This window comes from Etheostoma spectabile, unplaced genomic scaffold (genome assembly GCF_008692095.1).
Source record: "Etheostoma spectabile isolate EspeVRDwgs_2016 unplaced genomic scaffold, UIUC_Espe_1.0 scaffold00005242, whole genome shotgun sequence".
NCBI lineage: Eukaryota > Metazoa > Chordata > Actinopteri > Perciformes > Percidae > Etheostoma > Etheostoma spectabile.
Window position 1 is genome coordinate 97276 of NW_022603239.1, and position 24675 is coordinate 121950.

General features: G+C 41.3%; 3 protein-coding genes across 3 annotated transcripts; 1 reads left to right on the forward strand and 2 right to left on the reverse strand.

Annotated features, from left to right (window-relative positions):
* Positions 1-839: 839 nt before the first annotated feature.
* On the forward strand, positions 840-5181 carry LOC116677481 (zinc finger protein 510-like). Its single transcript, XM_032507938.1, has 3 exons — positions 840-1132; positions 2529-3294; positions 5154-5181. The coding sequence occupies exons 1-3, from the start codon at positions 940-942 to the stop codon at positions 5179-5181; spliced, it is 987 nt and encodes a 328-aa protein (XP_032363829.1). The 5' UTR covers positions 840-939.
* LOC116677490 (zinc finger protein 771) lies at positions 4808-7656 on the reverse strand. Its single transcript, XM_032507947.1, has 2 exons — positions 7385-7656; positions 4808-6243 (listed from the first exon to the last, which is right to left on the reverse strand). Exons 1-2 carry the CDS (start codon positions 7575-7577, stop codon positions 5411-5413), a joined length of 1026 nt encoding a protein of 341 aa, XP_032363838.1. The 5' UTR covers positions 7578-7656; the 3' UTR covers positions 4808-5410.
* A 14643-nt stretch (positions 7657-22299) lies between these two features.
* On the reverse strand, positions 22300-24307 carry LOC116677482 (oocyte zinc finger protein XlCOF8.4). The gene is made up of 3 exons (XM_032507939.1): positions 23998-24307; positions 22781-23283; positions 22300-22696 (listed from the first exon to the last, which is right to left on the reverse strand). Exons 1-3 carry the CDS (start codon positions 24192-24194, stop codon positions 22461-22463), a joined length of 936 nt encoding a protein of 311 aa, XP_032363830.1. The 5' UTR covers positions 24195-24307; the 3' UTR covers positions 22300-22460.
* Between the last annotated feature and the right edge of the window lie 368 nt (positions 24308-24675).

Below are 24675 nucleotides of genomic sequence, written 5' to 3' on the forward strand. Positions count from 1 at the left end.
TGTTCATGAACGCGCCAAAAAACCTGCCCACGTGTGCATGACGTCAGTTCAAGTCAGACACAAATCTAACCGGCATGCAACGTGGTCATCCCTGGTGATCAATTCTGCGAAGACCTGGTTCATGTTGGACGAGCCTACACAGTGTTTCCTGCTTTATGAAGGTGAAGTTAATGTTCACCTTCAGACAACAAAATCAAATGAAATTACACTGCAAAAACAAAACTTGTTTCTTCTTTTTGACACATTAAAAGGAAAGTACCATCTTTAATTTGGTTCTTTGTTTTTCTCTGAGCTCTGAAATTTTTAAAAAGTATTTGTCTTTCTTCAAAAGTGTAATATAATCATTTATCTTTCTGCGGTATTTTCTATGAACCACACAGATCTCTCAGGTCATCTGGGACAGGTCTATTTTCGGTCCCCAGAGTCAGAACTAAACGGGGGGGGGGGGCAGCGTTCAGTTGCAATGCTCCTCATATCTGGAACAAACTCCCAGAAAAGTGCAGATCTGCTGCTACTCTCAGCTCTTTTAAATCAAGGCTGAAGACCTTTCTTTTTGATGTTGTCTTTCTTTAAATAATGTTAATTTCTTTAATGTTTAATTTCTTATACAGCACTGTAACTTTTATTCTTGTGTTTTATCTGTTTTTATTTTTTAAATGTTTTTGACCTGTTTTTGTGTAAAGCACTTTGAATTGCCCTGTTGCTGAAATGTGATCTACAAATAAAGCTGCCTTGCATAAAGCAGCCTAAACACTTCCGGATCTTTATTTATGAAGCTCATCAACTGGAACACTTGTGGACTTTTATTTTGAACCTCAGCTACTGATCTCCACCGGAAGCTGTAATCCTGACTGCTGCTAACTTCCCCCTCTGACCAAGATGGCGTCTCTCAGAAAGGAGTGTTAGCAGAGGGTCTCTGTTGTGTTAGAAAAAGGTAAAATGTGTAAAGTCCAGATGCTGAGAGCGTTGGTGGAGCAGCGACTAACTGCGGCTGCTGAAGAGATATTTGGGCTGTTTGAAAGAACGATAGCAGAGTACGAGGAGGAACTTTGTCGTTCAAAAGAGGAGAACGAGCGACAACGGGAACTACTGGACGCTGTTTTCAACCCTCAGCTCCGGGTCCACAGAGCAGGTTAGTCCATTAAACCTTCAGCTGGTCTTTCTCTCCTTCCTGGGCTCTCTTCTCTCAGCGACGATAGGACGGATGGAAATAAGCATTTATTCATAACATCTGTTGGAATCTTCGCTCTTTAACAGGCCGTCGCCACCCACCAGACTCCATGTAAATAATCACTACTTTTATCATCGTAAAACACACTTCATTCAAGGTGGACAGAAACTCAATAAAACTACCAAAAGCCGTCTTAGTTAATCTTTCCACTGTTCCAACAATCACCACTCGGGTCTAGTTGACATTAACCCTTAATTCACACATTTACATGTGGAATTATTCCGGCTCTATGTACGCTAACATTAGTTATTATTTACATGGAGTCTGGTGGGTTTGGTGATGGTGATTTCGGGGCTGTTCTGGATAAACAAAGGTTCTTATTTAATTGGTAATCCCCAAGGACTGTTTAGGTGATTATTACATGGTTATGATGTTGATTGTAACCACTGAGGCTTAGAGTGTATCTGTCTGTCCATGTGTGTGTGTCTCTCTCTCTGTGTATGTGTGTCTTTGTGTTTCTGTGTGTGTGTGTGTGTCACTGTGTGTACATATGTGTGTGTGTCTAGTAAAAGAACATTACAAAAAAATGACAATTCAAGTAATCTTAGCCGGTACTTATACGTAGTCATATTTTAAAATCTCCAGTTACCTTGTAGCACTGACTTCATTTGGGCCCTCTGGAGTCTTAGAGGCTCAATGGCTTCCTAATGCTAATGCTAGTTTAGCCATACCTTTATATTTCTAGTAAGACTTTTTTGGACAATGTTGACATGAATGTAACTAGAAATGAAGAATTTTTCTATGTAAATTACATATATATATGTTTTTATTGCAACTTAATGGAGCAATCATTATTATGTCTTACCCCAAGCAGTAGATCCTTCTATATAACCATCACCTATACAGCCCTGATTAGGGAGGAGCCAGAGCCCCCCCACACAATAAAGAGGAACAGTGGAGCATTCAGCAGGGAGAATATAGTCACATTATTTACTGACTGCTCCAATTTGTGGAGTTGCATTATTTTATCACAAGAGGGCCTTAATATATTAGTCATCAGTTTCCAACAGTTTTCCAAGGCTGAAAAGGAAGACTTGTTGTAAACAGACTGTTCTTATATATCTTTTCTAGTCTTAACAACTACTCAAAGATCTTCTGCAAAGTACAGGAATCATTCGCCATTCACACACATTCATACACTGCTGTACAAGGTGCCACCTGCTCATCAGATAAACACTCACACACATTACACACCGATGGCAACTCAGGGTGAACAACCAGTTATTTTTTTACAACAATCACAATCCAGGTGATACGATACAGTTCCACAACATTTCTTTGTATGTGTTTCCTGCAGATGTTGAGCAGCTGTTGGTGGTTAAAGAAGAGGTTCCCCCTGAGCAGCAGGAGTATAGCTCCAGTGTGGACCAGGAGGAGACAGAGTCCCCCCCACACATTAAAGAGGAACAGGAGGATCTGTGGAGCAGTCAGGAGGGAGAGCTTCAAGGGCTGGAGGAGGCTGATATCACTAAGTTCCCATTCACTCCTGTCCCTGTGAAGAGTGAAGATGATGAAGAGGAAGCTAAGTCCTCACAGCTTCATCAAAGACAAACTCAACACATGGAAACAGAAGCTGATGTAGAGGACTGTGGAGGACCAGAACCAGCCAGGAACTCCCATCCACTTTTACAACCAGAGGCTGAAGACCAGACTGGAGACTCTGCTGAACCTAAGGCTGATGACAGTGCGGACTGGAAGGAGACCAGAGAACATCAGTCAGCTTTAAACTCTCTGAAACATGATTCAAGATGTAAGAAAACATTCAGCTGCTCTGAGTGTGGGAAGAGATATAGCTTCAAATCACAATTGGAGATACACATGAGAAATCATACTGGAGAGAAACCTTTCAGCTGCTCAGTCTGTAAGAAATCTTTTACACGGAGAGAAAGTTTACAGACACACATGAGAATCCACACAGGAGAAAAGATTTTCAGCTGTTTACAGTGTGGGAACCGATTTAGCAGCAAGCCACACCTGAAGAAACATGTGATGACTCACACAGGAGAAAAATCTTTCAGCTGCTCAGTCTGTGAGAAATCATTTAGACACAGAGGAAGTTTACTGTCACACATGAGAACTCACACAGGAGAAAAACCTTTCAGCTGCTTAGTCTGTAAGAAGTCTTTTTCACAAAGAGGAAGTTTACGGGTACACATGGTAGTCCACACAGGAGAGAAAAGATTCAGCTGCAGTGTTTGTGTCAAAAGATTTGCCCGGGACTTTCAGCTCAAAAGACACAAATGTGTTGGTCCGGTGGAAACAGAAACTGATGGGGGGGGACTGAGGAGGACCATAACCAGCCAGGAACTCACATCCACTTTTACAACGAGACACTGAAGAACAGACTGGAGACTCTGCTGAAACTGAGACTGGTGACATGAAATAATGTTTGTGCCTTTAAGTCCAAGCAAAACTTCTCAAGTTTCTAACAAAAAGCTTTATGTATCATCATTTAGATAGAAGACATTATATTGCGTGGTAGGTAAAAGTACACTTTTAATTTAAATATACACTTAAGTTGTTGGTCCCCATACCTGTAAAAAAAACAGGATTCTTGATTCTGATTTTGATACCACGGTAATAAAAAAGACTTTTCCAAGACTCTGTGTACTTTAACTATAAGACATTTGAAAAATATCATAAGAAGACATTCACAATGTGCAATATTTCCTTCGGGATAAATAAAGTCTAATAGAGCATAGAACTATATAATAAAGTGCATTTAATGGTCATAGTGTAACCACTAGCCAAGGCAGCCTTATTTGTATAGCACATTTCAGCAACAGGGCGATTCAAAGTGCTTTACACATAATCAGTTTGACTCTTTGACACACTATACTATGACTTTTTACGACATTTTTACATCCGTATGATAGATTAAACTTTCCACTACAAGAATCAGAATCAAATTGAAGAAAAATCATTGGCATCATACAGCTCGACAAACTGGCATTACAACATTTAAAGGTGCAATACGTAATATTAATATGTCATACAATATTAAGGAACATGCTAAGTTGAAAGCAATCTTTTCTGACATCAATGCTAATGCCATCAAAGCCAGTTCAAAGACCCAAAACACACACGTAAGGAGCAAAGTCCTGGTTCCAGATGAACCAGATGGATGTTGTGGAGTGGTCAGCCCAAATCCCGAACCTCTGTCCCATAGAAAACCTGTGGGGGTACCTCATGAATACTGTTTCTGAATCCAAACCCAGTAATGTAGAGGAATTATGGGATGTAGTTCAATGGTCCTGGGCTGGAATACCTGTTCACAGGTGACTCCATGCAACAAAGATGTGAAGCAGTTCTCACAAATAATGGTTCTGCAAATAGTTATTAGTGCAGTGATTCAAAGTAAAGCAAAAGCTTGAGACATTTTTCAGTTTTTATTTTTTGAACAGCATAATATTCCTTTTTCTTCACGTTCTGTAAAGGAAGAACACAATTTGATCAATTTTGGTCACGTTTTCATTTAGAATTGAATGTGCAGCGTTCCCAATGTATTAAAATTATGGAATTAAAAGGTATTCTAAGGATTTTGATCATTATTCACTTTTTTAAAAACACACTGCTATTATTCTGAACACAACTGTACCTGTAAACACGTAAACCCGGCTCTCTACAGCCGGAACGTTAGTACCGCCACGAAGCAGAAAAACAAACAAACCAACCAATGCAGATAGATTGTACCCGACTTAAAAACCCTGGCATGTTTCTAACAGCTGCATTGCCAGAGGCATAACAAACCACGGGTAAATATGTGAGATGTATTTGAAACCCTGACAGAAATTAAACAAAAATTAAAATAAAAATCCCTCCGTCTCTCCTCCAAAACTGTCCCTACAATTAAATTTCATAATTATTAATTTCTTACTCACTGTAACCTTTATTCTTGTGTTTGTATGTTATTGTATTTTAGCCAGATCGGATCAGAGGAGAGCGATTAGCGGTGAAGATATGTAAATGTGCAGTTGGCTAGCTAGAGTTTGCAGTTTGAGCACAAATGCTGCAGCTCCTCCAGACCAGCACACCAGTCTTGTCTTGTTTCCCGGCTGCTGAGTGGAGTGACAGGGATTAACTCTCCGGAGACTACAGCACGGTTGGGTGTCAGACAGATTTTGGTGATACTATTTACAGGTTTCAAAATAGGAAGTGAACAATATAGAGTAACTGAGACTAAATAAATATTAAATTCCTGGCTGGTTCTGGTCCTCCACGGTCCTGTCTATCAGCTTCTGTTTCCATATGACCAACACATTTATGTGTTATGACATGAGAACTCCGGGTAAATCTGTTGTCACAAACACTGCAGCTGAATCTTTTCTCTCCGGTGTGGACTACCATGTGTGACCGTAAACTTCCACTCTGAGTGAAAGATTTATTACAGACTGAGCAGGAGAAAGGTTTTTCTCCTGTGTGAGTAACCATGTGTCTCTTCAGGGTTTCCTTTACAGTGAAAGTTTTATCACATTCAAAGCAGTTAAAAGGTCTCTCGCCAGTGTGAGTTCTCATGTGTCTGTTTAGATGTCCCGTTTGGCCAAATCTCCTCCCACACTCTAAGCAGCTGAACGTTTTCTTACATCTTGAATTATGTTTCAGAGAGTTTAAAGCGGACTGAGGTTCTCTGGTCTCCTTCCAATCAGCACTGTCATCAGTCTCAGGTTCAGAAGAGTCTTCAGTCTGGTCTTTAGTCTCTGGTTGTAAAAGTGGATGTGAGTTCCTGGCTGGTTCTGGTCCTCCACAGTCCTCTCCATCAGCTTCTGTTTCCATGTGTTGAGTTGGTCTTTGATGAAGCTGTGAGGACTGAGCTTCTTTTTCATCATCTTCACTCTTCACAGGGACAGGAGTGAATGGGAACTTGGTGATATCAGCCTCCTCCAGCCCTTGAAGCTGCTCTACCTCCTGACTGCTCCACAATTCCTCCTGCTCCTCTTTAATGTGTGGGGGGGACTCTGGCTCCTCCTGATCCACACTGGAGCTACACTCCTGCTGCTCGGGGGGAAAGGAATCTGCAGGAAACACATAAAACACTCAGGAAAAGTAAACAAGTACAGACAACTGTTTAGTTAGTACTTTTAGCTAACTATTTAAACTGTTTATTTATTACTTATTTAACGAGGATCCAGCATATAGTGCATGGTAGAGCTGTCAGTCATGCTATATAATACCATTCAAATTTATTTTGTTATTTTTTTAAATAATTATTATAATTAAAATAACTTTTGAATTATAAACGCTTAAATGCAGCCTGTAATAAATATGTTCTACACTACTCAGGCTTTTATTGTTTAGATGACACCCACAAAAATGAATGGGAAAGAGTATCATTTTCATCCAAGAGATGAAAGACAGACACACTTTAACACATATTTCATGTTGTCACTTGTGCATGTGAATCACCAATGCACGCACAGAAACACACACACACACATACACACACACACACACACACACACACAGAAACACAGAAACACACACACACACACACACACACACACACACACACACACACACACACACACACACACACACACACACCATGTTGTCAGTTCATGTTGCCACTTGAACATGTGAACCACCAATGTTAGCACACGCACGCTTCTTTTTTTTTGGCATTTTTGTTAAAATAAGAGCAGTTAAAACTGATAGTTAATAGTAAATTAGAAGTATCTCCACCAGACTCCATGTTAATAATCACTAATTTTAGCGTGTATAGAGCAGCATATCTCCACATGTAATTCAATTCAATTCAATTCAATTTTATTTATAGTATCAATTCATAACAAGAGTTATCTCAAGACACTTTACAGATAGACCACACTCCAGAATTTACAAGGAAATGGGTGAATTTAGAGTTTATTCCAACCAGACCAGAGTGGTGATTGTTGGAACAGTGGAAAGATGAACCAAGACGGCTTTTGGTAGTTTTATTTAGTTTCTGTCCACTTTGAATGAAGTGTGTTTTACGATGCTAAAAGTAGTGATTATTTACATGGAGTCTGGTGGGTGGCGACGGCCTGTTAAAGAGCGAAGATTCCAACAGATGTTCTGAATAAATGCTTATTTCCATCCGTCCTATCGTCATATCGTCGCTGAGAGAAGAGAGCCCAGGAAGGAGAGAAAGACCAGCTGAAGGTTTAATGGACTAACCTGCTCTGTGGACCCGGAGCTGAGGGTTGAAAACAGCGTCCAGTAGTTCCCGTTGTCGCTCGTTCTCCTCTTTTGAACGACAAAGTTCCTCCTCGTACTCTGCTATCGTTCTTTCAAACAGCCCAAATATCTCTTCAGCAGCCGCAGTTAGTCGCTGCTCCACCAACGCTCTCAGCATCTGGACTTTACACATTTTACCTCTTTCTAACACAACAAAGACCCTCTGCTAACACTGCTTTCTGAGAGACGCCATCTTGGTCAGAGGGGGAAGTTAGCCGCGGTCAGGACTACAACTTCCGGTGGAGATCAGCTGCTGAGCTTCAAAATAAAAGCCCGTAAGGGTTACAGTTGATGAGTTCAAAAATAAAAGTCCGGAAGTGATTTAAATAAGACGTCTGAAGAAAGACAATCATTTTGTTGCATTTTCAGAGCTCTGGAAAACTATTAAAGGTGAAGGTCTCTTTCCTTTAGTTTTTTTTCAAACTCTGGACCCAACTTACCCATGGATTCAGGTCTACTTGAGGTGCATTTAGAGCGTGTACAAATGGACTTGTACTAGTTTGACAGCGAAAAAAGGTCCGTGCACCGGGAGCGTGGTTCTAAAGAGTTGTACACGTGGTGTTTTTCCAGTGTATGGGATCTACTCAACTCAACTTTTTTGGGTTTTCCGTTACGAAAAAAAGTCCCTGGTACCTGCTACCAGGTACTTTTTTTAGTACTACCTCATTTGAGGTTCCAAGCGAGCTGAGGCAATACCAAAAGGAGACCGCTGGTTGGTCGGAGAGAATCGTCACTATTCACTGCGTCATCAGCAGATAAGAGTGCAGAGTGCCCTGAAGCAAAAACCTTTAACCAGACACCGTGAGATTATAGCTACTCTCTCCACTAGTCACACTTAATTATTCACTATGGAAAGCAGCAAAACCACCGTGATCAGCTGAGGAGGTGAAGACTTTTTGTGTCTGATGCGGATGATCCAGCGAGAGCTAGATGGGACGACAAGGAATGATTAGGTCTACAAACAGGTGTGAGGAAAACATTTTTAGTACAGCCTGAAATTACACAAATGCAACATGAGGGTTAACACGTAACTGATCTTTCAATTCAAGATTCCTTTTCAACAAAGAGGATTCAGTGACTCCCGTGGACGACGCTTGGGCCCCGGCGACTCCAGCACCTGCGACACTGGCTACCGATTATATTTAATAATGGAAACGCTGAGAGGAACGTGACTTTTCATACACGTGAAATGTAAGGTTGTGCAGTCGACAGTACAAGGCACATAAAGCATCCGAGATATTTGCATTACCATGCACGTTATACACAACACTAAGAGTATTATTGTGTACCTGTGGTTTTTACTTGTGTGAAAAAAACAACACAGTGGCCTCACATGTAAACCTGAATGTCATGAAGATGAGATATCTGAAGACAACACAGACATGCTGATTTAACTTATATAAAAGCACTATGACTAGAAAAGCACCATATGAAAACAATAATTTGTTACGCCCCAGTCTAGGGGTGCCTAGGACACAACGTGAAAAGGCCCCAACTTCCCCGCCTTCCAAGTAGTCACAAACAAACGTTTGAATATCAGAAAAACTGATTTATTTTACATTTATTTTACATATGTGTGTACATTATTCAAGGCTTCACGGTGGCCTACCCCCAAAATAACAAACCTGACTAGGAGATGAGAATATGACCTAACAAACAAAATGACAAAAGACTTGCCTCCCTAACTAAATAAACAGGAGAAAACAAGCAGTCCACCCTTACTGCTGTAAAGAAACGGTACCTAATCTAAAACAAGGTTGAAGTAGTGAGACCAGTTGGGGGATGAGGATGAGGAATGCCCACTGCCCTCAGACGGCCGCCATCTTGGCTCCTTATACGTCAGGTCTTCACAGGGACATGAGTAAATGGGAACATGGTGATATCAGCCTCCTCCGGCCCCTGAAGGTGCTCTCCCTCCTGACTGCTCCACAGTTCCTCCTGTTCCTCTTTAATGTGTGGGGGGGACTCTGGCTCCTGCTTGTCCAGACTGGAGCCACACTCCTGCTGCTCAGGGGGAACGAAACCTGCAGGAAACACATAAAAAAACCTCAGGAAATAGAGGTTCCAAAAATTTGGCAGCCTGTCCTTCCTTCTGTTTAGTGTTTGTTTTAATGTTTTTAAATAGATTTTAACATCCTGTCTAAGAAATAGTTTGCTTCTCAGAGTTTGGCGTGAGCCATTTGAAAAATTGTGGTTTACTCCTCAATTTGCAAACTATTTTTTCGTGATTTGGAGGCCTACTCCATATGCTGTGCCTGGTCAGTTTTTGCATTGCAAACCATCTGCCACTGTGGGGTTTATTTTTAGCCTGAAACAGCAGCAGAGGCTTTTTTTGGAGTGGGAATGTGGGGATTGCCTGGATCTTTGTGTCCATCTACTTTCGGAGTGAACCTCCATCACTCTGCCAGCACCGACTACAGCCTGGGTCTTCATTAGTTACCAGCTATAGCCTGGATTTCCACCAACTATAGCCAGGGTTCCACCTACTATCCGGCGTACAGTCCGCCAGCAACTAGCTACAGCCTGGGTCTCCACTGTTATCTAACATTTATAACAATTAACAATTATAGCCTGGGTTTCCATTAGCTACATCAAGTGCACCGGGAGGTCCTATTAAGGGACTATAATGTTTCCTCAGATGCACTTTACATGTCACAACGATCAAAAACTGTTTATTTATTACTTTAACTAACACTTTAAAATGTATTTTATTACTTTTATCTTACAACTTTAAGAACGGGGATCCAGCATATAGTGCATGGTAGAGCTGCCAGTCATCCTATATAATACCATTCAAATTTAGTTTGTTATTTTTCATATTCAAATAACATTTAAATATGAAATGCTCAAATGCAGCCTGTTATGTACTACACTACTCAGGCTTTTGATTTTCAATGCCAGTGTAAGCATGTAGTTGTTGTTACACATTCTGTCCACTAGAGGGACTTCCAACATTAAAGGGAACCTGCGTCATGGCACATTGCATTTCTGGCATGCCGCTGTTTATCCGTTTATTATTTTCCACCACGAGTAAACATCCATAAACACAAATGAGCAGAGAACTCTGTAATAAAACATTATCTTACAAGTGTATTCTGTTGTAAGGCTAACGGTGCTCGGTTAGCACAATGGCATCAAGTTAGAAAGCACAACATATGAAGTAGAAGCTAACGCCGACACCTGTAGGGCAACTAATGGCGCCTGTGTTTGACTTCGCCGCTGCAGCTGGTTTGTTTATTTGTTTAATTTGGATCCCCATTAGCTTTAGCATAACCTAAAAGCTATTCTTTGGGTCCTTCAATCTGTTATTGTGATAACCCTTTATAACATTAGATTACACACAGAAATAACATTGAAAATACAAATCATAATTAAATTTTACAGGTAACGCAATTAATATAAAAAAATAAAATGAAGACACTACTCCAAATAGATAAATCTATTTTAAGATTTAAGATAACAAAAATCCCTATAACAGACAAATTTGGTATTAAATATTAAAATTTAACTACAGCACATTTCCCCTCCCCCCACTGACACTTCAAGCACCCCCCCTGCTTTACGTTCACACCTGGCCAGGTGAAGAGACAGCTGGAGAGGCTACACCAGCACAAGGCTGCTGGCCCGGACGGCATCAGCCCTAGGGTCCTGAAGACCTGCGCCAGTCAGCTGTCTGGAGTTCTCCAGGACCTCTTCAACCTGAGCCTGAGCCTGCAGAGGGTGCCGCTGTTGTGGAAGACGTCCTGCCTTGTCCCGGTCCCCAAGAAGTCGACTCCATCTGGCCTTAAGGACTACCGCCCAGTGGCTCTCACATCTCATGTGATGAAGGTGCTGGAGAGGCTGGTCTTGGCCTACCTGAGGCCGCAGGTGAGTTCTTCTCTGGACCCTCTACAGTTTGCCTACCAGCCTGGTCTGGGAGTGGACGACGCTGTCATCTATCTTCTGCAGCGAGCTCATTTGCACCTGGATGGCAGTGGTGAGAATCACATTCTTTGATTTCTCCAGAGCATTCAACACCATCCAGCCACTGCTACTTGGTGAGAAGCTGCAGCTGATGGGTGTTGGCGCGTCCTTAGTCTCCTGGATCACTGACTACCTGACAAACAGACCACAGTTTGTCCGCCTGGACCGTGTTCTGTCTGATGTGGTGGTGAGTGGTACGGGGGCTGTGCTGTCTCCTTTTCTGTTCACCTTGTACACCTCAGACTTCCAGTTCAACTCAGAGTCATGTCACCTACAGAAGGTTTCTGATGACTCTGCAGTTGTTGGGTGTATAAGGGATGGACAGGAGGGGGGTTACAGGGCACTGGTGGGTGACTTTGTGGAGTGGTCTGGTAAGAACTGCCTGCTGCTGAACGTGGATAAGACCAGAGAGATGGTGATCGACTTCAAGAGGAAGGGAACGGCTCCGCAGCCTCTTTGCATCCTGGGAAGTGACGTGGACATGGTGGAGGACTACATATACCTGGGTGTCAACATCGACAGCAGGCTGAACTGGAAGGTCAACAGTGATCGGCTGCAAACAGGACACTTTTGAAGCTGTGGTGGAGAGGAGGTCGCTGAACAAACTGTTATCTATCATGGATAACCCAGACCACCCTCTCTACCCCACACTGGTCCACCAGAGGAGCAGCTCCACCCTCTCCACCCCACACTGGTCCAACAGAGGAGCAGCTTCTCAAAGAGGCTCTGACAGTTTAAATGCCGCACGGACCGCTACAGGAAATCCTTCCTACCTCAGGCAATAAAACTCTTCACCACGTCACCCCTGGGTGCTAGATGAGACTCTGAGACTCCACCATATTACAATAAGGACAACCGGCACGATTGGTTCATTTACATTTAGCATACTTAAACAGTTGCACATTTTGTTTTTCCCATCTTGTAAATATTTAAATGTTTGTTCTTATAGTCTTATATTTTATTCTTATATTTTGTTATTATTATTATTTCATGTATATTGTATGTGTAGTGGCGAATTGTCCTCCGATTGAATAAAACAAACTAAAAACTCAATTTACAACAGCCACTGAAGCACCGAAGGAGTGAATCTTACGCAGAGATAAAAACTTTGATTGTCCAGGCAGAGATGGCGTTCTGTCAGGTTTATTGATCCATTTTCTTGGCAAACAAACATTTCACGTGAATGATCAATGGCGTCTCTAGGCTCTGTAACTCTGTGTCTGTGTCTCTGTCTCTGTCTCTGTCTCTGGTAAAAAACCATCAGCCCTCCCCCGGTGTCTAACTCCCACATACCTGTTCACCTATACTTGTAGACTACAGCTGGTGGCTAAGGCTGCCTGGTACCTTCAAAATAAAAGCACTAAAACTAACCCAAATAAAATACTAATGATAAACAAATTTATGTAGCTGCATAATTAAAGGAAAACTGAAATTAAACAAATCAAATAATTAGCTACTATATATATATATAACAAAATAATGAATAGCTCCAACATTCCGGCCCCTAATTGTGAAAAGTATAAACTCACAATTACCTTTCTTTATTTCAATAAAGGGAGCTATACTCTAACTATACTCTAACTACCCCATATCAATTAGGTTTTCCTTCATCCGATTGCTGTAAGAGAAACAGACAGAAAGAAGATAGGATAGAATGAGAGAAAGAGAATAGATGTTCATGATGCTACAGTATGGCCTCCAGTAGCAGGCAGATCTTTGTTATAGGTCTCTCCAACACACTGGTCTTAGTTTGTATGCACACAGAACGAACCAATCCCTTAGAGTCGGACTTGGTACTCAAAACTCGGCCCATCATCCAGGATCCTCTTGGAGCTGTAGCGTCAGCAATGATGACAATATCACCTGGAGAGAAGCTTCTTCTTGCCTTAGCCCATTTTTGTCTTTCCTGCATCACAAGTAAGTACTCAGATGTCCATCTTTTCCAAAAGATCTCTGCAATATATTGTACTTGCTTCCATCTTTTTCTTATGTACAAGTCACTTTTCTCAAAGAGTCCTGGTGGGAGAATGGGTTTTGCTTTCAGCAGAATTATATGATTTGGAGTAAGAGCTTCAAGGTCATTGGGGTCGTCAGAAACCTTTGTGATGGGTCTGTCATTCAGGATTGCCTCCACCTCGCAAAACAGTGTCTGCAGACCTTCATCATCTAATACTTGCTGTCCAAGAACAGAGGTAAGTATACTTCTTACTGAGCGAATCAGGCGCTCCCAAATGCCACCTTGATGTGATGCTGCTGGCGTGTTAAAACTCCACTTAATTCCATCTTGAATCAAGGCACCCTGTATTTTCGCATTATTTAAAGCAGCAAGACTTTGCTTCAACTCTTTGTTTGCTCCGACAAAATTTGTGCCATTATCAGACCTTAAACTTGACACAGGACCTCTTCTACAAATGAATCTCCGCACAGCATTAATGCAGGAGTCAGTGTCAAGGGAGTGTGCCACTTCCAGGTGTACAGCGCGACTGGTCAGACAGGTGAAAAGTACTCCATACCTTTTTGGAAGACTTCTGCCTCTTTTAACCACTAGAGGGCCAAAATAGTCAACTCCCACGTCCGTGAAAGGAGCCTTGTCCGGCATAACTCTCTCCTCAGGTAAGTCTGCCATCTTTTGCTCTCCAAGTTTTCCTCTGTAACGTTTACACACAATGCATTCTGTAATTGTCTTCCTTGCAGCAGAGTTGGCATTAATTATCCAATATCTTTGTCGAAGTCTGTTCAACATTTGGTTTCTACCAGCATGTCCTACTTGTTGATGGATATGGCGTAAAATCAGCTGGGAAACATGCAGGTCCTTTGAAAGGATAACAGGATGTTTGGTTTCTGCTGGTAGTGCTGACCTTTGCAAGCGACCACCAACTCTGAGAATGCCGTCCTCCAGTAAAGGATCGAGCTTGTACAATGGACTGTCCTTGAAAACATTACCTGAGCCATGATTTAATGAAGCAATTTCACTCTTGAACTTATCTTTCTGGCAAAAACGAAGTATTGCCTTCTCTGCTTCATCACAATTCTCCAAAGTCAAGCCTTTTACTCCAAGCGTCGCTTTGAAGCTCTGAAGTTTCTGTTCTACACAACCTTTAACTCCTGTATTCTTGTCACTCTCAGCAGCTTTAAGTTCTTGTCTCTTTTGGCTCAAAAGCAAAAGAACTTCCTTAAGCTTGAGGAACCAGGCAACTGATGTTTTAAGTTTCCTCCAAGATGAGAAGTAGTTGATGAGATGAGTTGTGGGATCTTCTGAGTTCTTGACAATGGCATTCACTGATGCTTCTCTTTTGACCTCTGGGTCATCCTCTGAAATCGCAATTAGATCCATGTCAGATACAGGCCAGTCCTTCCCTGGCGAATAGAGAAAATCTGGTCCTTTTATCCATTTTCCACTTAGAAGAAATTCTTTGGCTCTCAATCCACGAGATGCTTCGTCTGCCGGATTGACCTTGGAGCCCACGTACTTCCACTGGTCAACATCTGTGGCTTCTCTAATAACAGAGACTCTGTTAGCAACAAAAGTATGGAAGCGTTTAGTTTCGTTGCTGATGTACTTGAGAACAGTTGTACTGTCGGTCCAAAACCTTGACTTCTCCAACTGACACTGCATCTCCCTGTGAAGCATTTGATCCATACGAACAGCAAGAACTGCAGCTGAAAGCTCCAGCCGAGGAATGGTGATTGACTTTAGAGGTGTAACTCTGGCTTTTCCCACAAGAAATGAAACATGCACATTGTTACCATCTTGTAGTCTCAGGTAAGCCACCGTACCATAACCAACTAAACTGGCATCAGAAAAATGATGAATTTGTGCTGTTGCAGATACACTGAAGTTCTGGGGTTTAATGCAACGATCCACCTTGAATTCACTTATTCTTTGGAGGTCGCTCAGCCAGTCATACCATTGTTTGGAGAAGAAAGGGGGAATTTGTTCATCCCACTTTAAGTTTCTCCTACAAAGCTCCTGCAACATTAACTTGGCTGGCATGATAAAGGGGGCCAAAAACCCTAATGGATCATACAATGAGCTCACCACTGACAAAATACCTCTCCTGGTATGAGGCCGTTCCTGCAACACAGCCCTGAACCCAAACTTGTCAGATTCAGCACACCACTGCAGTCCAAGTGCTCTTTCCATAGGAAGCTGGTCCGTGTCCAAATCCAACTCTTTCATCCCTGTTGCTCGGATGTCATTTGGAATTGACATCAGCACAGAACGTCTGTTAGTCACCCATTTCTGAAGACTAAATCCACCTTTGTGACAAAGTGCAGTCAAGTCCTTTACAATACGAATAGCATCTACCTCTGAAGCAGTTGACTTTAGGCAGTCATCCACGTAAAAGTTGTGGTTGATTGTGCTGATCACTTCAGGAGGAAAATCAGATGCATTGTCCTCTGCAGTTCTCCTCAAGGCATAATTTGCACAACTTGGGATGACACAGCTCCAAACAAATGAACTCTCATTCGGTATTCCATTGGTTCCTTGTCAGTGTTGCCATTGGGCCACCAAAGAAAGCGCAGGAAGTTCTTATGTTTATCAGGCACTTTTACCTGATGAAACATGGCACTGATGTCAGCCATAACTGCAACAGGTTCTTTCCTGAATCGAATAAGGACCCCAATAAGAGAGTTGGTGAGATCTGGGCCCTGTAAAAGCTGGCAGTTCAGTGACGTTCCTTTATATGTGGCACCACAGTCAAACACAACTCTTAACTTTCCTTTGGTGGGGTGATGTACTCCGTGATGGGGAATGTACCACACTTTTCCATCATCTTGTTCCAACTGATCAGTGGGTATTATTTCAGCATAGTCTTGAGCCAACATGTCACTGAGAAATGAGGTGTATTCATCCTTATACTTGACATTTCTTCCAAATTTCCTCTTCAGGCCTTGAAGCCTCTGCTCTGCAACACAGCGATTGTTTGGTAGGACAGGGTCTTTAGCTCGGAAAGGTAAGTCAATGAAATAATGTCCAGCTATAAGTTCTGTTGTTCTACTCACAGTTTGCATGAACTTGATTTCCTCTCTTGACATTTCCAACTGCTCCTCAGATGTTCTTTCATTAAAATCGTGATTGTATTGCTTGATGAGCATGTCTTCCAGATGTTCCACAGAAATCCGGTTGGTTGTGACAACAGAGCAGCCAGTCTTGACTCCATTGCTGTCTCCACCGCGCAGTGGTCCATTAATTACCCAGCCAACTCTGGTCCGAACTGCGTAGGGTCCTTCTCCTTGGCTGTTAATCACCTCCCAAGGTTCCATCACTTTTGCTGCATCAGTCCCAATGAGCAAATCAACATCTGCATCCACATCATGAAGCTTTATCTTCCTTAGGTAGGACCATTTTGCAACATCCTCCTGTCGTGGAATATTCAACCTTGAAACTGGCATAGTCTTTTGAGTTAGGACATGAGACAACACTATAAAATCATCTGTGTCCATACCAGAAACTTCCAAACCAGTCAGTACAGTGGTGCTCACAATCTTCTTTTGCCCCATTGTTCTTAATACAATGTTAGCTGGTTTGCCTCCCAAGCCCAGTCTCTTTGCCAAACTGACTGTACAGAATGTACCTGAACTTCCTGGATCCAAGAATGCATATGTATGCATCACTTTATTACTCTTCTGGCCTTTAACCTGAACTGCAACAATGGAGAAAACAGCGTTATCCTCATCACCGGCCCCTATATGACCACATGTCTGTGACGGTCCAGGTGACTCTCTCACTGGAGGGCTCACGGCTTTGGATTCTTTAAAGGACTTACTTGTGTCCTTTTCCTCAATATGAAGGACTGATGGATGCTTCTGGTGACACACACTACAATCCAAACGACTCCTGCAGTCTTTGCTTATGTGACCAGGCTTTAAGCAACCAAAACAAATTCCATTTTCCTTTATGAAACTTATCTTGTCCCGTTGAATCTTCATCTTGAAGCGTGAGCATTTATCCAGTGAGTGACTGTTTTCCTGACAAAATAAACAGCATCTAAGGTTGCTTTCAGTAGAAGAAGACTTGAGCTTGTTGTCCTTGTAGACTTCATTTCCTTCTTTTACTGCAGTGACACTGGTGGCAAAGGTGCTACCCCGGCTCCTTTGCTTAGGTCCCCTAGCATCAGAAGCTTTGGTGTAGGTAGTTGGTTGTGAATCCTGAATATTTCCAAATAGTGGGTCAGAGGCGATTTTAACTTGTTTTTCCACAAAGGTCACAAGGTCAGCAAACATAGCTCTGCATCCACTTCGCTCCTGTAGATCACATGCAACATTTCTCCATTTTTCCCTTAATTTATAGGGAAATTTCATCACAATGTTTCTAAGGTTAGATGGCATGTTCAACTCATTCATGTAGCTGATGTGCTGTGTTAAATTGGAGCAACCTCGTAGAAAAAGAGAAAATGATTGCAGCGCGTTAACATCTTCTACTTTGATGGGAGCCCATTGAAGGATTTTGTTCATGTAGGCACAAGCAACTTTGTGTTCATTCCCAAAATGTTCAGCAAGAAGGGCTTTAGCTCTTTGGTATCCTTGACCAGAAGGTAAATGCTGACAACTCTTCACAAGGTCTCTTGGCTGACCCCTAGTGTACTGCTCCAGGTAGTGCAAACAGTCACTAAAGTTGCTCGTTTTAAATTCCACACCATTTTCAAACGCACGAATAAAAGATTGAAACTCAAGAGGGTCACCATCAAACACAGGAATACTTCTGCCTGGCAGAGAAGTTGCCAAATTTTGCTGAACCAAAAGTGCAGTGATGTCATTCTGTCGTTGCATGATATTTATAATATCATTCTGGCTGTTATTGTTGCTTGCTTGGTTCACATCAGGTCCATATTCTGGTTGTTGAACATCATAAACCACTTGTGCCATTTGTGCTTGGGTATTTCTTATTATTGGTTGGATGTCAGTTAGTGTTACTGCAGCTTGTTTAGGCCTCACAGTCACTGCTTGTGTCCCAAGGTGAGATTGGTCTTTGACGTTGCTTTTATCAATCCTTTCCGGCACAAAATAATCCGCATTGGGATTTAATCCACTTGTTCTTTGGGCACTGTTCTTCTCAAGATATGAGTTCATTCCATCAGACACTTTAGAACCAGACTTTGAGTTAATTTCCAGTACATGAAGTTTTGCATTAGCTGCAGCCAGTTTTGTTTCCAGAGCTAATTTTTCCATTTCCCTTCTTAGCTCCTCCTCTTTGGCTTCCAATGAATGTTTCTTTTTTAATGCAGCCATGTGCTCCTCAAGTGCTGCCTTATTAGCTTCCGTTTTAATTCTTGCAGATGAGGTGGATGATAATCTGGATAACTGAGAGTGTGGCCTGGAATGAATGTCTGTCACACGTGAAATGTTTGAAGCACTGTCCTCAGGATCAATACCATCAGAAGCCACACTTTGGTTATCAGGGTGTTCAACATCATTGTCCTTTAATTCCACATATGGGTGGCCAGCTTCAGCACACCAACTCTTTACCTCTTCAGTAAAGTCATAAAACAAAGTTCTTTTCTCGTTAAAATATTTCTTTTGTCTTTCAACCTCATCCTCTGGTAAATTCAGATTTAATATGGATTCATGCATGTCATTTGCTTCCTCGTGACATTTGATGAATTTAGCCAGCTGTGAATGCACACATTTCACATTGTCAGGGGAGTCCATCAAATCACGCACTTGTTTCATGTACCTCTTGGCTTGTTTGCATTTTAAAGATCTCTTTTCTTGACACGTTTTCACATAAAATGCCAAGCCTTTTATTGTGAGCTTAACGCCCCGCTTTCCAGAGCGTGCAGACGCTGTTTCACTCATGACACCCGCTGCAGTGTCGGACATTATCTCCTTAACTGGGACCTTTAAGACTCGTTTAACGCCCACACTTTATTTGCAGTATTTCAGACAATACAGGGAAACATTTTCAATTCATGATTTGCATCGGAGATTTTATGAATGCTTGCAGTTCTAGTGAGGATTGCGCAATCTGACTGTGCGCGTCATCCAAACTACAAATTTCTTTTCTTTAAAGTCCCAATGTTCATCAATATGCAGTGAAACAATGACTCAAGTACTCCAATAGTAAAGCCGTTTTCCAATACAGCATCCTGAGTTAATCTTTTCACATACCGATGCTGTTGCGTGGCTTTGAGCGTTGTCCGTAGGCCGCTGGCTCTCCATGCGCATCCATTCACAGAAAACTCCAATAGTTGTCTTTTCCTCGTGAGCGATCCAAAACTTCCACAAAATCCAAAAACAAAAATCCACTTCAAGGGCGGGTTTTTTACTTGTGTAGTGGCGAATTGTCCTCCGATTGAATAAAACAAACTAAAAACTCAATTTACAACAGCCACTGAAGCACCGAAGGAGTGAATCTTACGCAGAGATAAAAACTTTGATTGTCCAGGCAGAGATGGCGTTCTGTCAGGTTTATTGATCCATTTTCTTGGCAAACAAACATTTCACGTGAATGATCAATGGCGTCTCTAGGCTCTGTAACTCTGTGTCTGTGTCTCTGTCTCTGTCTCTGTCTCTGGTAAAAAACCATCAGCCCTCCCCCGGTGTCTAACTCCCACATACCTGTTCACCTATACTTGTAGACTACAGCTGGTGGCTAAGGCTGCCTGGTACCTTCAAAATAAAAGCACTAAAACTAACCCAAATAAAATACTAATGATAAACAAATTTATGTAGCTGCATAATTAAAGGAAAACTGAAATTAAACAAATCAAATAATTAGCTACTATATATATATATAACAAAATAATGAATAGCTCCAACAGTATGTATGTATATTTTAAATATCTAATATATAAATATCTATCTATCTATCTATCTATCTATCTAATAAAAAAGACTTTTCCAAAACTGTGTACTTTAACTATAAGATATTTGAAAAATATCATAAGAAGACATTCACAATGTGCAATATTTCCTTTGGGATAAATAAAGTCTAATAGAGTATAGAACTATATAATAAAGTGCATTTAATGGTCATAGTGCAACCACTAGCCAAGGCAGCTTTATCTGTAGAGCACATTTCAGCAACAGGGCGATTCAAAGTGCTTTACACATAATCAGTTTGATTTTTCAACATACTATATATTACATTTTATTAATTTTTTGACACACTATACTTTGACTTTTTGACAAACTATACTGACTTTTTTTTTACATATTATACTATGACTTTTTGATTATTTGACATACTATAATATTAATTTTTTAAACTTTTTTCAGCATATTATGCTATGATTTTTTATGATTTTTCGACACACAATACTATGACTTTTTGACAAGCTATACTATGACTTTTTATTACTGTTTTCAACGTACTATACTGTGACTTTTTATGATTTTTTGACATACTATATATTACATTTTATTACTTTGACACACTATACTTTTACTTTTTATGACTTTTTTTACATACAATACTATGACTTTTTCTTTTTTCGAGATACTATACTCTGACTTTTTATAATTTTTCAACATACTTTACTATGACTTTTTCTCTTTTTTTTCGACATACATATATCGATAAAAAATCGAAAGACCACATCCGTATGATAGATTAAACTTTCCACTACAAGAATCCGAATCAAATCGAAGAAAAATCATTGGCATCATACAGCTCGACAAACTGGCATTACAACATTTAAAGGTGCAATACGTAATATTAATATGTCATACAATATTAAGGAACATGCTAAGTTGAAAGCAATCTTTTCTGACATCAATGCTAATGCCATCAAAGCCAGTTCAAAGACCCAAAACACACACGTAAGGAGCAAAGTCCTGGTTCCAGATGAACCAGATGGATGTTGTGGAGTGGTCAGCCCAAATCCCGAACCTCTGTCCCATAGAAAACCTGTGGGGGGTACCTCATGAATACTGTTTCTGAATCCAAACCCAGTAATGTAGAGGAATTATGGGATGTAGTTCAATGGTCCTGGGCTGGAATACCTGTTCACAGGTGACTCCATGCAACAAAGATGTGAAGCAGTTCTCACAAATAATGGTTCTGCAAATAGTTATTAGTGCAGTGATTCAAAGTAAAGCAAAAGCTTGAGACATTTTTCAGTTTTTTATTTTTTGAACAGCATAATATTCCTTTTTCTTCACGTTCTGTAAAGGAAGAACACAATTTGATCAATTTTGGTCACGTTTTCATTTAGAATTGAATGTGCAGCGTTCCCAATGTATTAAAATTATGGAATTAAAAGGTATTCTAAGGATTTTGATCATTATTCACTTTTTTAAAAACACACTGCTATTATTCTGAACACAACTGTACCTGTAAACACGTAAACCCGGCTCTCTACAGCCGGAACGTTAGTACCGCCACGAAGCAGAAAAACAAACAAACCAACCAATGCAGATAGATTGTACCCGACTTAAAAACCCTGGCATGTTTCTAACAGCTGCATTGCCAGAGGCATAACAAACCACGGGTAAATATGTGAGATGTATTTGAAAGATGGAGACAGCTTAGAGCCTATAAGGTTTGGGTAGGGTTGGGTACCTTTCGCACCTGAACCAATACTAGTCCTGATACTTATACCTAAAACTTGGTTCACGGTACTTTCCCTCTGTAATTGCAAAACAATTATTACAGTTGTAAAAATAATTCCAACCCTATTTAGTGTGAACATTGTTATTTACTTAGAATATTTTACCCTGACAGAAATTAAACAAAAATAAAAACCCCTCCGTCTCTCCTCCAAAACTGTCCCTACAATTAAATTTCTTAATTATTAATTTCTTACTCACTGTAACCTTTATTCTTGTATTTGTATGTTATTGTATTTTAGCCAGATCGGATCAGAGGAGAGCGATTAGCGGTGAAGATATGTAAATGTGCAGTAGGCTAACAAGAGTTTGCAGTTTGAGCACAAATGCTGCAGCTCCTCCAGACCAGCACACCAGTCTTGTCTTGTTTCCCGGCTGCTGAGTGGAGTGACAGGGATTAACTCTCCGGAGACTACAGCACGGTTGGGTGTCAGACAGATGTTGGTGATACTATTTACAGGTTTCAAAATAGGAAGTGAACAATATAGAGTAACTGAGACTAAATAAATATTAAATTCCTGGCTGGTTCTGGTCCTCCACGGTCCTCTCTATCAACTTCTGTTTCCATATGACCAACACATTTATGTGTTATGACATGATAACTCCGGGTAAATCTGTTGTCACAAACACTGCAGCTGAATCTTTTCTCTCCGGTGTGGACTACCATGTGTGACCGTAAACTTCCTCTCTGTGTAAAAGATTTCATACAGACTGAGCAGGTGAAAGGTTTTTCTCCTGTGTGCGTAACCATGTGTCTCTTCATAGTGTCCTTTGCAGTGAAAGTTTTATCACATTCAGAGCAGCTAAACGGTCTCTCGCCAGTGTGAGTTCTCATGTGTCTCTTCAGATGTCCCGTTCGGCCAAATCTCCTCCCACACTCTAAGCAGCTGAATGTTTTCTTACATCTTGAATCATGTTTCAGAGAGTTTAAAGCTGACTGAGGTTCTCTGGTCTCCTTCCAATCAGCACTGTCATCAGTATCAGCATCAGAAGAGTCTCCAATCTGTTCTTTAGTCTCTGGTTGTAAAAGTGGATGTGAATTCCTGGCTGGTTCTGAACCTCCACTGTCCTCTCCATCAGTTTCTGACTGAGCTTCCTCTTCATCGTCTTCACTCTTCACAGGGACAGGAGTGAATGGGAACTTGGTGATATCAGCCTCCTCCAGCCCTTGAAGCTGCTCTCCCTCCTGACTGCTCCACAGTTGCTCCTGCTCCTCTTTAATGTGTGGGGGGGCCTCTGGCTCCTGCTGGTCCACACTGGAGCTACACACATAATGCTCAGGGGGAAAGAAATCTGCAGGAAACACAAACAAGTACAGACAACTGTTTAGTTAGTACTTTTAGCTAATTCTTTACCTGTTTATTTATTACTTTAGCCAACTATATTAAAGAGGATCCAGCATATAGTGCATGGTAGAGCTGTCAATCATGCTATATAATACCATTCAAATTTAATGTCATTTTTTAAAATAATTATAGTTAAAATAACTTTTGAATTATAAACGCTTAAACGCAGCTTGTAATAAATATGTACTACCCTACTCAGGGTGTTATTGTTTAGATGACACCCACAAAAATGAATGGGAAAGAGTATTATTTTCATCCAGGCAAAGACAAACACACTTAAACACATATTTCATGTTGCTTGTGCATGTGAATCACCAATGCGCACACGCACGCGCGCACGCACACACGCGCACACACACACGCGCACACACACGCGCGCACACACACGCCATGTTGTCAGTTCATGTTGCCACTTGAACCACACACGCACATACAAAATAAGAGCAGTTAAAACTGATAGTTAATATTAAATTGAGGGGGGGGGGGGTAGCAACTAACAGTGTTGAAAGGTTAAACAGAGAGCGGAAGTGAAGAAGAAGAAGAAGATGTGGCGGGACCACACCTGCACAGAGCGAAGATTCCAACAGATGTTCTGAATAAATGCTTATTTCCATCCGTCCTATCGTCATATCGTCGCTGAGAGAAGAGAGCCCAGGAAGGAGAGAAAGACCAGCTGAAGGTTTAATGGACTAACCTGCTCTGTGGACCCGGAGCTGAGGGTTGAAAACAGCGTCCAGTAGTTCCCGTTGTCGCTCGTTCTCCTCTTTTGAACGACAAAGTTCCTCCTCGTACTCTGCTATCGTTCTTTCAAACAGCCCAAATATCTCTTCAGCAGCCGCAGTTAGTCGCTGCTCCACCAACGCTCTCAGCATCTGGACTTTACACATTTTACCTCTTTCTAACACAACAAAGACCCTCTGCTAACACTGCTTTCTGAGAGACGCCATCTTGGTCACAGGGGGAAGTTAGCCGCAGTCAGGACTACAGCTTCCGGTGGAGATCAGTAGCTGAGCTTCAAAATAAAGGTCCGGAAGTGTTCAAGTTGATGAGCTTCATAAATAAAGATCCGGAAGTGTTTAGGCTGCTTTATGAAAGGCAGTTTTATTTGTAGATCACATTTCAGCAACAGGGCAATTCAAAGTGCTTTACACAAAAACAGGTCAAAAACATTTAAAAAATAAAAACAGATAAAACACAAGAATAAAAGTTACAGTGCTGTATAAGAAATTAAATATTAAAGAAATTAACATCATTTAAAGAAAGACAACATCAAAAAGAAAGGTCTTCAGCCTTGATTTAAAAGAGCTGAGAGTAGCAGCGGATCTGCAGGTTTCTGGGAGTTTGTCCCCCCCCCCCCCGTTTAGTTCT